General features: G+C 47.6%; 1 protein-coding gene across 1 annotated transcript in view; it reads right to left on the reverse strand.

Moving 5' to 3' along the window:
• The window catches only part of LOC142591131 (neuropilin and tolloid-like protein 1), a 469,467-nt gene that overhangs the window by 22,446 nt on the left and 430,245 nt on the right, over window positions 1-16,776 (reverse strand). The window contains exons 5-7 of the mRNA XM_075703514.1: window positions 13,294-13,430; window positions 10,789-11,029; window positions 3,718-3,843 (exon numbers count right to left, since the gene is read on the reverse strand). Of these exons, the coding sequence (XP_075559629.1) occupies window positions 3,718-3,843; window positions 10,789-11,029; window positions 13,294-13,430 (504 nt within the window). The remainder of the gene's footprint in view (window positions 1-3,717; window positions 3,844-10,788; window positions 11,030-13,293; window positions 13,431-16,776) is intronic.

The following is a 16,776-nucleotide window of genomic DNA, read 5'->3' on the forward strand; positions in this document are numbered from 1 at the left end:
TGCTTTGTCTCGCTGACTTGCCGCCAGTGGCGGCTCCTTGGAGCCGTATCGCGGGGCCAACCCCTCCTTTCTCGGTTCGCGCTAGAGCGCCCCTGTGTGCGTGCGTGTGCCGCCGCTGCGGGTGCTATCTGCGCGCACGCTTCAGCATCTGTCTGCGAGCGGCGCAGTCTGGTTGCCCTCATCAAGGGTCGCTCATCAGCGGCGGAGCGTTCTGCGGGCAAGCAAGCGCTCCAACGAGCAGAAAAAGAAGAGAGAAAGAAAACAAAGACGGGTAATAATAAAATTAAGAAAAAAAAATGCACGTCGTCGCCTTGGTCGCCACGACAAGATTCGTTTCTCGCTTTACGTCACCCGCCCCCGCGTCTCTGATGTACTGATGTGTATTGGTTATTACGCTTTTCCATTTTTACGACCCCGGATCCTGCTGTGCTTCCCGAATTCCGACAAAGAGTGGGCACGAATGAATAGAACGGCCTATTTCACGTGGTCCAACAGTGCTTCTCCCCATTCGGACACAGACAAGAGCCAAAGAAGACGTGGGAAAAAAAGAAGAAAAAAGAAAATAAAAAGCGGCTTTTGGAGCTCATGCGCTCAACGTCCATACAGCGCTGCGTCCGCAGCCTACTCGCGCAGCCTCTTCTCGCATTTCTGAAAAACAGGCGGCTTGAGAAACATCAATCGACGGTCGCCTCCTCTCGCTGGCCGAATATTTCCGCGTGACGAGTTCCTTTTTTCGATGCGCTTTCTTTTTCTTCTTTTTTGCTTCTTCTTTCGCATCGAAATCGTCTCTTTAGTGGACCTTGTAGTGTTGTATTCGCCGTGTTGCCCTCCCCCCCCCTTTTTTTTTCTTTAGAGGCTGGAATTATGACTGGAGTGCTACTAGGCGCGCATTTTGCTTCCCTATGCTTTTAGGGGCGAGAGGTAGATCTACAATCCTCGTGGTTTACGTCACGCGTGAAGGAAGAATCATCATCGCCTGACGTCATGAGTCACGGCTCTTCTCGTTTGTTGCAAGCGCAGCATGTTACGACAGCGTATTTGGCGCTGCTAGGGAATGCCACACTGGTGCCTTCGCAACAGTAGCAAAAAGTAAAGAAAGAAAAAAGAAAACATGGAGAGATACGGAGGACTAAAACTGAAAATACGATAAAACGAAACAAAAGAGAAATCGTCAGACATCTGCGGCCCTTGAAGCATCGCAAGCCAAATTACAATGAAACAGAGCTCGAGACACAGAGCCCGCCGCGACTCGCGTGCTCTTGCCAGAATCGTTTCCGGTTCCTGCAGAACTACTTCGCAGCCTCTTAATGCACAACGTTGTCCTTAGTGTACAATTTATTTTTACAAGTTTTCATCTTGATATGCCAAGTAGTTCATACGGTGGCGGTTAGCGGGGTTGGCAGACTGGGCCGGCAATCGCTCCGCCTGAGCGTCTCTCCGCTAGATTTTACTGCAAGGCTTCAATTTCAAAATTGGGGCATACGCCCCTAAGTGAATAATTAAAAAGTTTAATTAGGGAGACTTTGTTAAATAGCTATATTATCGCACTGCGATTTTTCGTACAGGTATTGTCCACCTAGTTTGGTAATATAGCCGATGTGACCGCATTGCGTGATTGTATGCAGGTGATATTTGATAAGCCTCTTCCTAATTAAAAATAATCGCCTGGTATATAAACATTTTTTTAAAGTACGTGCCATTCGATAGGCGCCCATCCCTTCGAATTTCTTTCGCATTACTCTGTAATGGCAATGGTTATACGGTAGCCATCGAGCCAGTAGCGGCGATGGCAATGGCGGCAGTCGGCACCCGCTCCTCCTCCACCACTGTGCGTCTTTCATTTCCCCATTTTCGCGTGAGGTGGAATTGACAGAAAGGCGAAGGACGCTGTCTAACGCTCCGTGACAAGACGTCGTGAGACGATCGTCTTCGGTCAAGCTCATTTTGTGCTAGCTATGACGGTTATTGAATTCGCGCTACAACTGCCTTGCGAAACGAAGCGGGGCTAACGTTTGCATGTACGCGTATTGAAATGCACTTTTTAGCGGTGAAATGGATGTATACTGCCTGTCTGCAAATGCATTTATAGATGCCTGAACTTGTTGGCAGCGTTTCTTTGTAATAAATAAATAAATAAATAAATAAATAAATAAATAAATAAATAAGAACATATTCATTGATATTGGGCTTACTGAATCGAGCCGCACCCTCATTGAGCCATTAGGGTAGCATACCGAAAACTTTCGTCTGGTTAACCTTCCTGCCTTTCCATCTCTTTCTATCTCTGCCTTGTTCCGTCATTGCTGCTCTCGATATCACTCCCCGCCGTGGTTGCTCAGTGGCTATGGTGTTAGGCTGCTGAGCACGAGGTCGCGGGATCGAATCCCGGCCATGGCGGCCACATTTCGATGGAGGCGAAATGCGAAAACACCCGTGTACTTAGATTTAGGTGCACGTTAAAGATCCCCAGGTGGTCGAAATTTCCGGAGTCCTCCACTACGGCGTGCCTCATAATCAGAAAGTGGTTTTGGCACGTTAAACCCCATAATTTTTTTTCGGTATCACTGCCTGTTGAAGCGGCGTGCGGATTCCTGCATTGCGTAAAGAACAGTGCAGTGAAGCCACACCGCAGTTGTTCAACAAGAAGCTTCGCGGCAATGCAGAGTGTACTGCCATAAAGCCACATACAACGGCTAAATTCGCACCTCCCATTTTGCACTTGAAACTTAAAGAATTTCAGTGAGTGAATTACGTGCGTAAGCAAAGTAGTAGTTTTGACAAAGGCTCCATTATCACTCTGATGCGACACCTCTGGCTTGTGGTGGCATATACGAAGGCTTACTCGTACCTCGTTGGGATCGGTGATACGCTTATGTGCGGGAACGAAAAAGTTTTGAACGGGCATTCTGCGCCTTTGTTACCGTCCAGGTTAATTTAGGCAGGTTTAGTGTGATATAGTTTAATGCGGACCTCTGGACTCAGAACCATTTTCATAAACGATGACCCTTGGGCCATATGGCCGTGCGTGTCGCAGGCGCAGAAAGCAACGATCGCGTTGGCCTCCAAGTCGTCAGGTCTCGGCGACCGTTTATAGGCTTGGTGCGCACCTTCAAGTGTGCGCGTGATTAGTGTTTTCCTTTATGACAGTCTCCGGTGAAGGGTAGCAACCTGACGTGTGTCAAGTTAATCTGACCCTGTCGTTCCTTCTCTCTGTTTTCAAAAAGGTATACGACTCACTTCATTGTCTTCTTACCGCCCTCTGCAGTAGAGAAAGCCGCAACCGTTTCTGCTTGACCTCCATGCTTTTGTTTACTTTGTTCCGCTGTTTCGTGGCAAAACAGGGTAAGGAAACGAGCAAGCTTTTCTTTACTTGTACAGCACATGGAGCGAAACGGAGGTGGATCAATCTTATGAAATTTAGCCAGACCATTGTGGGTAGATAATGTAGGTAGATCAATCTTCTGATCGTCCAACATTTCGGAAGAAATAAGTTTTGACTCGCTTTCCGGACGCAGAGGCATTCGCCGATGGATGAAAGGCCCGGGTGGCAGCGATGAAAGGACGTGCAATGCTAAGCTCTAGTTTCTGAGCTCTAAGGCCACCACACCCGTAATTTGGGAACCTTGAAGATAAAATGAAATAGAGAGCAAGAGAGCACAGACAGCTGGCTAGAGAAAGCAAACAAATATAGCACTCACATTTGACTGAGTTACTCACCGACGTGGCAGATTGACGACTCCTCGTCGTAGCGATACTTGCAGTTGAACTGGCCGTTGCACTTCAGTTTCACATCGATACACCAGCCGTCGTCGCAACTGAATTCTGTTTCCGGATCGCACCTCTCTGCGCGCGACAGAGGAGCACAATTAGAACAAAACACTCATTATACCAGGTGCCGATACGAGTGAGCTTGCTGCAGCATTAATCGCACAACTTCCCTAGATGTCGGGCGGATACAGGCTCGGCTGCAACCTATAGATCGTTAGTCTCGTAACGATGCTGCTGCTGCGTTGCTCAGCAGCTAATAAACAGCTCCACGTGTGGCGAGGATCACTAATCTGGTGATCTGAACCAGTCTGCCGCAAGGCGCGCACGTAATAGTTGTTTGAAGTTGAATTTTCGTTCCTGCTTGGTCTCAATAAGCGGCGATTGATGGTTTATAGCCTTAGGGGCGGTTGCGGCAGCAACTTTTTTTTCTTCTGTTTGTACCTTTATAGTCACTGCACCAATCTCATGATTCTTTACTCTCATATTAGGAGATTGAGCATTTCATTTACGAGCACTCGTAATGTACGTACATATCCTATCAAATGCTCAATACGCCATGTATACCCGAGATTTTTTAAACTTCTTTGAACTGATATAGACATGCACCTCATGAAAAGCTGAAACAGGCTACTACTACTGGGCATCCTTGGAAAAACTTGAGGCTAATTAGGAATGGCCTCAGAGATATTGCATATAGTTTTATCTTATTTATTAAATGTGTTTGCGCAACAATAAATTTGAAACACGATTGTTTTCTCAACAATGAGCAATTATGGCGAATGTGAGTGAATGGCGCTCAGGGTATGGTAAGATACAAACGTGTAGTGATTGAAAAAGATAAAATAAAAAAGCGGTTTATGCTTAAGGAAGCATTACGAATAGTTGATAGAGAAACGCTGTACTTGTCACACATTGCAGATTACAAACAAGACAGAGGTACACAGGAAGGTGGAGACTTGAAATGATCAGCAGTGCTCATTCGAACAGAGGATGTCTAAGGCAGGAACCAACATTTGCAAGATGAGTAAAAGGGCCACATTGCCCAAGACAAGTCCCCTTGCCGAAACGTTGGCTCCATCCCTTGTTCGACCGCTGTTGAGAATTGAAGGTTAAATACTATTGTTTCCGTTACACAAAGTGTCAGGTACTTCATGGGGGGGGGGGGGGGGGGGAGGATGGAGGTTCGGTTGCCTTAACGACTCCTCCCTCTCTTTCTTAAATTATAAGTTAGCCCAAGGTCTCAATGTTTGTGTGTTTTACTCACAAACAAGAATGCAACAGCACGTTTCCAAAACTTGCCTACTCATTCTGTCACTTAGTCTTAGTCATCAAGATTGCGTCGATTTCGTCCTACGAGAACACTAATAGTAAACGGCGATCACAAAGTACGCTGCCAGGCATGTTGTAGCTCGAAAGCACACACCGACCGCAGCGTAAGGTGCCAGAAATGCGCAGTTCGGGCTTTCAACAAAAGCCTACATATAGCTCTGACTTATCTAGTCTTTGACAAGTTTGGCTACGGTAACGTTTCTGGCCGACAGATGTGGCTTGGCTGCTTTAGCGTCAGCTGACAGTGGACGCAAATGTGCATGCAGAGGAAACCAGCGTGCATTTGTGAAACTTGAACGCCCAAATTTTTGCGTAAGCAAAATTACAAGTGTTCGGGGCGTACGGCGGGTTACACATGTAGAACTGTTACGTTTGCGGCCGCAAGCCTTCTGCGCATGTGAAACTAAATCTGTATTATGGCGTCAAATGTTGCGTGACGCTGCGTCTTTCCTTACGTCCACACATGGGAAGGTGCTTTGCTACTTTGCCTCGTGCTTAGCAGAATGTGGCACTATGTGGGGTTGTGACTGTAGTATATGGACCATGAGCAGTGAAATAGCCGTCAAAGGCTCCAGACAAAGCATGTTGGGTTGAAAAGGAAATGAGAGACACCAGCCGCTTGACAAAAACAAGTAGCGCCTTACAAAATAAAATAAAAAAAAATAAAGATAGAATAAAACTAAGCTGTTTTGTGGCCGGAATGAACGTGCCTTCTAGTCATGCTGGCACTTCTTTTGACACATAACTTTGTTGGCACCTTGCACTGAAAGCTCGTGTACTGACAAAATTGAGCGTTGGAGCTTTGTGTATTTGTTTCAATAAAGCACCCTCGAAACACCCTTTATTGTTTAATAAAGAAAAAATGAAACATCCACCCAAACGTAGCTAAGTGCCACAAAGGAAACCCATATGGGCTCCTCGAAAGAAAAGCTTCGCAGCTTCGTCCCGGACCAGGACGAATTTTTCTTCAACTGCGAAGCTTTTCTTTCGAGGAACCCGTATGGGTTACCTTTGTAGCACTTAGCTACGTTTGGGTGTATTTCTCCTTTTTCCTTTATTAATTACTTCTCTCCACCTTACGGGTTTCCGCAGAACTAATACGTCAAACCCTTTATTGTTCTTTGGATCCGCCCCTGGGTATGGGCCACTTGCACCGCGCCATTATTTCGCTCCACGGGTATCCGCAATGCATCGGGCGTGTTTTTTGGAAGATTCGCAAGTTCTTGAAGAAAATGCGAGAAAGGGAGAGGGAAAAAAAGAAAAAAAAAAGAAAAAGGAAGCACCATGAGTAAAGGTGAACTGAGTAAAGGCTACTTCACGGAGAGCCCGATAACAGGGCTTGTCTTTCATGTTCGTCTTAATTTCCCATGAACAGTACTGCGGACAGCGCGTCTCTGCGGCACTTTGCCTACTGTATACTTCATAAAGTTGTTTGGGAGTCTTTAACTGTTCTCCAGGAGTTTCCACGATACTTTCACGTGGCACTAGAGTCTTCTCATCCAGGTGCACTGGAATGTTCTTAAGACCACATAGGATTCTCTAAGTGAGCTGATGAGTTGGGGGCTCCTAACTGCTGTTTGCAGAAATTTAGTTAAGAGAACCAAGGAGTCACTGAATTTTCGGGTGCTTTCTTCTTTGCTAAACAAGCGGAGATAGGCTCCCGAAATTATTCACATGCGTAGGCGAGTGTTAAGTGATGACAAATTAATCTGCACTTTGATCGAAGGTTTCGAAGTAATCTTTCTGCAGCGCTCCAGATGAAGTCTTTCACGGATATTGGCTCCTTATCGGCTGCCTATACAACCTCACACACAGGCAATAATTTTTTTTTTCTCGGGAATAGCTCCACCGCGGTCATACAATAACCTTCAATTGATAAGGAGCAGGTATACGACGACGGCTATTGTCTAAGCATGCAATTCATCGCTTTATTTGCGCGCAGATCGCTCGTGCCAATAGCAGGAGCGTCGCATTTTGCCCTCACATTCCTCTAAATGTAATACAACACTAGCCAGAAATTGGCAAAAAAGATTACAGTTTATACCTCTAATCGAAAACGGAGATGAAATATGTAAACTGCGAATGATACAACTCTTAAAGCGGACAAAATTAAGATTTTAATTTACAGTTGAATTCAATCATCACATATTTTGTTCAGCGAGTCTTGCAAAATTTATTTGCATGTTTCAACGCAATGTGTACTTTGTAGGAAAGAAAGAAGCAGCACAGCCCGCGTCACCGGAATAGAACAACTCGAACCAGCTGAAGCGTAAGAACAATTAAAGCGTGAGAGCTTTTTGTCAATACGGGCCCTGGTTCTGTCAGCGCTTGCCCCTGTACCAGTGTACTGCCATGGAGCTGACAAAACGCTGTTCTTTGACGATAAACCAGGTCAAACAGAATCTTCGCTTAAACATACATCAATTTGGTTCACTTTTTGTCGACTTTAGACGCTCTTTAAACACTCATTACATTGAATAAGTTATGCCGTTAGGCGAACTTCAAGAACCAAAAAAAAAAGGAAATAAAAAAAAAAAGAAAGAAAGATAGAAAGAAGTTAATTTGGTCACCGTTTACTGAGTAGCGGTATTTACTATTTGCACGGAGTTGAAGTGCCCGTATTCACACAAAGAAAAAAATAAAAGGAGAAAAAGGGGGAATATTTGTAAAAGCAGATGTCAGTGAGCCCTGATGTTGGACATACTGTTCGTGGAAGTGACTGGCTAATGGCAAAGAGGCGCTTACGAACGAAACGATTTTTGGATTTGGCCCCAGATCTGTGATGTTGATGCTTCATCGATGATTTTTTTTTCGTTTTTTTTTTTCATGTTAACCTATTTCTGTATATATATATATAAAATGAGAGCCTGCAGTCGACGGTTATTCGAATTTCACTCTTTCTGTTAAATGCAGCACATTTCATTCAGATCGGTTCACAGGCTGCCCAATTAGAGTCCCTCGGCAAGTCCCATGTAATTACATGGGGAAATTAGAGTTATTCCCGATTTAAATATTTTTCGTAAAGAGGCTGCAGAGAAACAGAAGTTGATAATTCTGTAGCGCTGTCTGCGAACAATACACGCTCTAAATTTGGCATCACGAAACTCTTGGAAGCATGAAATCGTAACGTAAGTGTGCTGTAGCATACCTACATCGGGCACTTGTGACAAGCGTCACCACGCTTGTAACGCAGATCAGATTCTGGCAGACTAACCACTCACTACAGCGGTCCTCTCGTTTACGAAATCACTGCAGACTCGGCGAAGGAGTCTGCGTGCACTTAGCTGTGGGCAAAGGAGCGACGGAGGTCAGACAATTGCGCTCCGTTCCCCTTCAGCCGCGCTTTTTCCTAATATTCTCCACTTAAGTAAACGGAACGCGGTCGGTCTGTTTCCTCATTTAAAAAGGCTGTCCGCCGCGCCAACGAAGCAATAGCGAAGTTGCTGTCCAGCGCTCACTCGGTCGCCATCGGCGATGCACTTGTTGACCTGACCCGGCCCCGTCTCAGAGTTTAAATCGACTCGACACGCAACTCCGATTTCCGCGGACACTAAGCAGTCCCGTGTGACCCACCCAAATTAGGTCGGAGTGCGACGCCGGGCGTTACGACCTCCCGTGGCCTTCTCGGGACTCACAAAACGAACTTAATTTTTATAGCGGGGGCGGGAGTGGGCTCCTGTTCTACAGCGAGAAATATCGATTAGTAAGAAGAAAGAAGGCACGTGTGTTTGCTGCACATGCAACTGAGGGATGTAAGGAACGCTGTATACACATCGAACAGCGAACGCGCAGGGGAAACATGTTTTCTACCAGACGTCTCAATTGTACTCCGTCTGTTCTGCAAATGCACAAACGCAACGCTGCCACTGGGTTGCAACATTTCTTGAAAACCAGCCTTATCTCTGTTCAATTGGCAGCGTGCGTTAATCAGCATGTATTTCTTTATTTTATTTCGCCGCATGTTACCACAATGTGGCGTTTTAAGGCAGTACCCGTGTTTTTTTGTCGTTGTCTTGCCATCTATCTATCTATATATATATATATATATATATAAACATGCAACTATATATATATATATATATATATATATATATATATATATATATAAACGAGAAGAAAGGGGGTTAACCGAGGGGCCCGATTTTTATTAGTCATATCATGAGAAGCCAACAAACACTCACACCAAGGACAACATAGGGGAAATTACTTGTGCTGAATAAATGAAATAAAGAAACGATAAATTAGTCGAAATTAAAGTGGATGAAAAAACAACTTGCCGCAGGTGGGAGCCGAGCCCGCAACCTTCGCATTTCGCGTGCGATATGTGGGTTTATTGACCAGTTGCCTTCACCCAAAAAGATCACGTTCTCGTGACGCCTGCGGCAAAAACGACGTTCCACGTCTGCCGCCAAGGTCTATGAGTGGTGGCGCTGGCTAACACTCCCAGGGTTCTACTAGTACACATAAATACCCAAGAAAGTGGATGGGGAAACGCCGCCGCGGTAGCTCAATTGGTAGAGCATCGCACGCGAAAAGCGAAGGTTGTGGGTTCGGGCTCCCACCTGCGGCAAGTTGTTTTTTCATCCACCTTAATGTCGACTAATTTATCGTTTCTTTATGTCATTTATGCAGCGGAAGTAATTTCCCCTATATTGTCCTTGGTATCAGTGTTTGTTGGCTTCTCGTGATATATATATATATATATATATATATATATATATATATATATATATATATATATATATATATATATATATATATATATATATATATACATAGATCACGCTACCAAAACGAGGCAAAAAGAAGGGAAACTGGCTGGTGCGTCGTTGCTCTTCTTGGCGCGCCCTGGCACGCACCGCCGTCTATACGAGTGCCGCATCGACCACTGGCTTCGGTGAGCGATTACTGAACCGGGCCCCTGATTGAACCGTGCCGCTCTTCGGCGGAGAAGCGGCACCGACGGCGTGCCTGCGCTCGTTTGAGGCGTCCCAATTACGCCCACTACAGAGAATGCGGCCCTCGGTTGATAAAAAAACGAGCTGCGCCGTAGGCAAATTTACAAGCCAGCGCGTTTAATAACGCGTGACGGGACAGCGCAACCAGGCGCCCGCAGCGCGAATTAAATAAGGCGCTGAAACAAACCCCTCCCCGAGCGAGGAGGGAAAACCGAAACTCGGTAGAGCAAGCAAGAATCCCCGCGCGAAGCCTGCGCGCGCCAGACCGACGAGCGATGCTCCAGAGTAGCCGGCCATTAAATGGCCGAGGCTCGTCGTGGGCGGCCAAAATGCCTCCCCTCTTTCGCTTGCTTGCTGCTCGCGCGCGCGGTTTGTACGAACCCTCCCTCGCGCGCGCACTCGCAACCCGGTCGCCGCTGCGCGTTTCTGCGTCGGTTCAATTTATTCGCTGCCAGCGCCGGGAATGACCCTCTGCAGCGAACAGCCGGCCTTGGACCGCTTGCTTCTCGCGCTCGTCTCGCTGCCCTGTTGCCGGCCCCGAGCGCCGGCGGCTGCTACGGCGCGGAAGCACCCGCCGGGCGCACATGCAAATGAAAGGAACTTCTCCGCTGCCTCATCGGGAGCAGCGTTGTTTATGTATTGCGCGCGTTCACCTAATGGTGCTCCGCGTTTCGCCGTTCCTCGTCTGAGTCACGTGCCGCGCATGGGCACGCGCGCAAGAAGCCGTGCTCACCTCCGCTGGAGATCTCTCTGAAGGCAGTGAAGAGGATGGAGAAGTTGCCGCCCTTGAGGGCGCCGTGCTCGGCGTAGTAGCGCACCTTGACGTGGTTCGACTTGGACTGGGTGGGCTCCGCCATTGTGCCACAGAAGTGGCTCAATGACTCGTGCTGAGGCTCCTCTGCGAGGATGTCCACGAAGTTGGAGCGGCAATTGTTTGGGTCCGCTAGCTTGTACTCGAGGAATGTCAGGTACATCTGCGAAGCAAGAGGGCCACGTGACACACGCGCTGCAAATGGAATGTGCATAGTGCCTCAAGAGCGCTCCTTTTCGGGAGTGTGATGTGGAGAAAAGAAACCACGGGAAGTGGGGGAAGAGGAATTGTCTGCCACATCGGTTCGAAAATATGTTTATCTGTTACGTTACGGTCTCAAGGAGTAACATAGAAGCTAGCTGAGGCCGAGGCTTCGAGATGGGTTGTGACACCTTCATGATGAGCTGTATCTCGTGAATTCTCACCGATTATGTGTCACTGCGGACGCTATAAAACATGCACGCTCTCCATGATGTTCTGTATTGCGTGCCGGGGACAATATTGACTTTCTACAGCTCTGGCCGTCATACACTCGCCGTAGGCACCGTAATTTACTAGCACAACATCGGCATGGTGACAACTAAAACAGACAGAGAAGCGTAAATTTGAACAATAGTAATACTGGCCCAAAATTTTCTTTGGTTCTTTCTGTCTACACTGGTTCCATGCGCGAGCAGGGAATCACACAGTGCGCGCACATAAGTTTTCGTTTCATTTTTTTTAAAATGCGAAGCATTCATTTGACTAGTCGGAGTTAGGGTCAAACTCGGGGCCGCCCAGGATCACAGAGTTGGTCGCCAATGAGCGCGCAACCCCCATGCACCCGCTCGCATGCCGCCATTGGCTTGGCGTCTCCTCTCCTTGCTGCACTCGCCGGCACGGTTGTGCGCGCCCCAAATAGGCGTGGCTCGGTTGCGCTAGCTGCGCTATGTTGCGCGTAGGCCTCTACTTGCAGATACAGCAATGGGTACTCGGCAGTATCAAGCGCAAGAGGAGCGTAAGAGTGCAAAGGCTCTGCAGAAGCTACAGAGGTATGCGATGCGTATCGAATCGGCGGGCCGACGAAGTACGCGCGTCCGTGGAGCGCGAGCAACAAGAGCAGCGACGCGTGGCCTAAGAACAGCGGTATGCCAAGCGAACGGCCGCTGAACACACCGCCGATACCACGCGGCGCCAATCGCAGGACCGCCACCTGCGGGACGCAGACGTGTGCTTTCAAAATCAATTTGGCGAAGATAAATTTGGTGTGGCGTGTAGCCTCTGGTGCCAATCGTATACGTCGTCAGGGTATCGCGGTCGGTGCATGTGACAATCCTCGAGCTTGTGTTTACCCGGGAGGGCATGAGTTCATTCGGGCTTTGCGTCACTTGCAGGGGAGAACGCTTCGCATTTACTTAGATAATCTTCGAGCATAGTTACTGCCGTACTTTTCTTTAGTTAAACGCGCAAGCAGAGATCTTTCACCTTCGTCAGTCTTTTTATTTCTGCGTAATAATATATGACGACGCTCATAGCTCTGCATTAAATCTTTCCAGCTCTTCGCACTTGCAACTTAGCCGATGTGCAAACATGCACGTCAACGATTGCCTTTTTAATATTCTTTTCGCTAGAAACTGTCTAGCATAACTTAAGTAAAGTTTTGAGAAAGCGCTTGTACGTTTTGCGAACGAAGACTATAGGCTTGCCTGTTCAAAGAAAAAAAAAAGGTAAAAAGGATGAGGAGTCAGACAGAGAGAGGAACGGTGACATTCTGCGCACCTCCATCCCACCTCCCCCCGCCCGCTGTTTCAAACAATAGCTAGCCCATAATTGTGAACAAAGGAAGACTTTAAGGCAGCCTGGCAGCAGGGAACACGTTGTTCAGCAGATGTATAAATGAGCCCGCAAAAGAACAGCGCAGTTTTATGTAAAGTCGAATGTAAGATATGCATATCGTAAAACAGCGACTAACTGTTGTTCTTTCATGAACGCATGCCTGATATACAAAAACTCAAATTCACCATTCGCAATACCAAAGTTCTGGCTATGCATGTAGTTCACTGTTCGGTCAGTGCCTCATCGGTCTCTTGTGCCATCACGTAGGGTACCAGACTTGAAGACCAACCACCTTGTATTTCTGGGTGAAGGACTGGCTTGGGCAGGTACTATACCACAGAAAGATATACTTAACGTTCTTCCAAAGCAACCGGTGGACTACGCGGACATATTTTCAAGCATAGCCGCGGGCACATCGCTCCAGCTACCGGTTCCTGATGTGTCGTGAAAACTCGCGATTCGCTGCTATGAGAGGTCCTCGGCTGCATACTGCTTACTACTATAGTATCAGGACGCACTTTTACCGCTACGTTAGCAGTATTTCTCAATTTTTCACTTAGAACTCGTGGCACGCTCAAGAAAGTAGCACAACAGTACAACACGCCTGCGCACCTTCCAGGATGGCTTCACCCGAATGCTCCATGTGCACTCCAGGGGGAGCTTGTTTTGGCGGGAGTGTTCCAGCTGGGATGGCTTGATGTCTTCCGAGCCAATGACACCGTGGCTGCCTTCGACGTTGAACAGGCACTCTGAAAAGGGGGCGGGGCGAGTGTACGGCGCGGACGAGGCTCACAGTTGTTGCTCGAGTAATTCAGCAGAGTCGCTTTTAAGGAAACGACGAGTCAAGACCACAAAGCAAAAGGAATGCGTCGGTTTTTACTTCACTTTACAATAGAACTACGCATGTAAATTATAGGCGCATATGTAAGTATTTTTAACTCTACTGACGTACGAGGCTTTGTAGAGAAGTCAGAACGAGCATATTGTGAATAGAGTGGGTGTAAGCATGAACGCGTGGCTCCAGAAATTGTTTAGACTCCTTCTTTCTCAACTCTCATCCTATAGTGCTTGGGAAAACGGTCCATAATTATCAGAACCATTTACCCTCCCTCTCGGCATTAATAACGTGTAAGGCCACGTGCACTGTTCATCCCTAGATTTGGAGTAGGGCTGAAGATGAAGCGTTGATTACATCACGTTTTCCATGTAATCATATATGTTGTAAAATTTATGTTTCGCTAAGAAATAGGTGTGGCCTATTGGCCACACCTATGGCCTATGTATAAAATAGACTGGCACTTGCGCTGCCCTGTTGGTGGAAGAGTAAGAGATGCACTTTTCTGTCGTGTTTATTCACAGCGAATGTCCTGCTCTCTTCTTTTTTATTTTCTCTCGTTCGCCTTTCTCCCTTCTTTGTACAGATATACCAGCAACGCACTTTGTTGTGAGCTTCACGGGCTTCCGGCGCCAAGGGAATGGAACCTTTGAGGAAGCAAACGTGACGTAGAGTGCTGGGAGGGAGGGGAGGTTCCCTGGTCCGCGCAAGGGGTGCCGTCCGATCGGTGGCCTCCGTTTGAGACCTGGGGGCAGTCACGTAATATCCTCCAAGCGAGCGTCGTCCGCACATAGCCTGTTGATGTCAGGGGCACCTGCGGCCAATCGGGGCCTTAGGCGCCGAACTTAGCGGCACTCCATCCACACACGCGAGGAAGGCCCCAGGGACGCATAAACAACGCAGCCACAACCAAACAGGCCGTCTATGAAGACTCATCTCAATCAGGGGGAGAACGCCGTGCGGCCGCCGTGTATGCGCGGGATCGATTGATTATACCCACAGCCGCCGCGGTTGCTCTTGTTGGCGCGGCGCCCGTGTTACCCGCCATGTGGCGTGCTCGCGCGCTTCCATTCAGCGCGTGATGGCGCGCTGCCGGCGAGAGTGCTGGGGTGAACACGCCGAGACCACCTGGGGTTCCGGCTGCAGGCGGCGCGCGCTCGAATCCGATTGACGAGGTCAACCGAGCAGCTCTCGGGGCCCATTAATAAATGGCCAATTTTCGCCGAGCCGCCGCTCTGGGACTCGCCACAAGCGAGCCCTCCCCGCCCCCTCCCTACTGATGATGCAAATAACTACTCGGCGCCTCCTCGATATCCGTTCATGCCTCCCCCCTTTCCACCTTCTCTCTCTTGTTTTTCTGCTCCAATTACGCTGTGCGCCTTCCCGCGCACGGGCTTTTCGGTTTCTTCTGCGCTGCAGCTACCGCGTCGTCTGGCCCGAAGCGCGCAAAAGGCAGCGAGGCTGTCTGCGTGCTCGCGGCCATACGACACATAGCGCGCGACACCGCGTCTCTTTAAACAGCAACTCCTATGTGCGGCAAGTTTCTCAGCGGATCGTTTTCGTACGTCGAAGCCTCAACTGGAGCTATATTTGCTAATAAGAATGAACATCGTACCGAGTCACGATCTAACCCCGTAAATACTCGTAACTATTGGTTCCGAGAGCAGTACCTGCTGGACTGATTGTTTCGCACGAGGAACCACACACGAGGGGTTAACTAGCTTGTTCGTTAACTCGAATGAAGTGCTGGTTTCAAGATGTGTGTCTGTACACACACACACACACACACACACACACACACACACACACACACACACACACACACACACACACACACACAAATATATATATATATATATATATATATATATATATATATATATATATATATATATATATATATATATATATATATTTATATGAAGGGGCATTGAAATGTGACTGCCTGCAAATTTGTCATCAAAGAACTACCACCAATTTCTAAGAAAGAAAGTTAATTAAGTTAATTAAGAAATTCTGGGTAATTAGTCATTTGACGCTCATGTAACGTCACTAGTGTGTGCCTGCCTCGTCTGGGAACTCTTCTGCAAAAGCCCCACATTCACTTCGATGGTCTTTTCATAAGAAATCTGTACACACACACAAAAAAAAGAAGCCCAACCTTTAGACAGTTCGCAGCTATTGCATATTAATTTGCCTCTCCTTAGCGCATTCGATGTTCCAGCTGTCTCTTACTATGGTCTCTTACTATAGTCTCCCCCGCAGATTAATTTATTTATCCACCACTGTCGTTAAAAGCAAAGGTCTCGGGCAGATTAACTACATTCACATGCTAAACGGTTTCACAAGACAACATGCTAAACGGTTTCGACGCTATTTCCACACGTTACGCACTAATCGTCTTCATCTGAAAATGTTCGCCTAGGACACCGCGTTCTCAGACGTACTGATCTTGTTTTGGACAGTAGGGCAACGCTCTTTGAGTTACAAAATATTTCTGATTTCTTTATTTGCTGTTCGATATAGTATCGTAGGTGGATTCATATGTGCCACGTTACCGTAATACTGGCAGGTTAGTTTCTTGGTTATGATTTTCCGTTGTTAGCACAGATTTCTTTTCTATACAGGCATCAAAATAACCTAGCCGTACATCTGCTCTTGTTCATATTTCTCAGTCGCCTTTCTAAGCAAACTTTGCTCCGAGCCTTCTGCACTTCGAAGGACACCCACCCCATATCTCCCTGCACTGCTCCCCGCAGCCCGATAAGCCACGTCGATGCGCCATCAGACTCCAGAAAATTTCTGTGCGCCATTTGCGACGCGTGCCAAGGTGCCCCTGTGGCTGATGCTGGCCAACGCTCAACAAAAGAGATCATCGACAGGGAAACAAAACGGCTCAGGTGTGTAAAATACTTTTGCTCCTATATAGCGGTCAGGAATACTTATCGAGTTTGAGCCGCATTTCGCTTACCTTCAGCAGCAGTAAGCGGGCTGTAATTTCCGGCATAGACAGACTGATGAGCTCATCTGAGGCATGTATCCGCTCGTGTGCAGTGATCGCGGTGGAGCTGCTGAGGGCACCGCGGCGCTGAGCGTCGTTCTTGGTGTCGAACGCGCTGGCGTACCAGGTTCCATATAGCCGTTTAAGGATCTTATACTTGGAATTTTCAAAAATATATGTCAATTGTTGGATAGACAGAATGAGTAGGACTCAGATATTCAATGGCAAATGGGCTCGGCTGTATGTTAAACTAGAAAGG

Source organism: Dermacentor variabilis, chromosome 1 (genome assembly GCF_050947875.1).
Source record: "Dermacentor variabilis isolate Ectoservices chromosome 1, ASM5094787v1, whole genome shotgun sequence".
NCBI lineage: Eukaryota > Metazoa > Arthropoda > Arachnida > Ixodida > Ixodidae > Dermacentor > Dermacentor variabilis.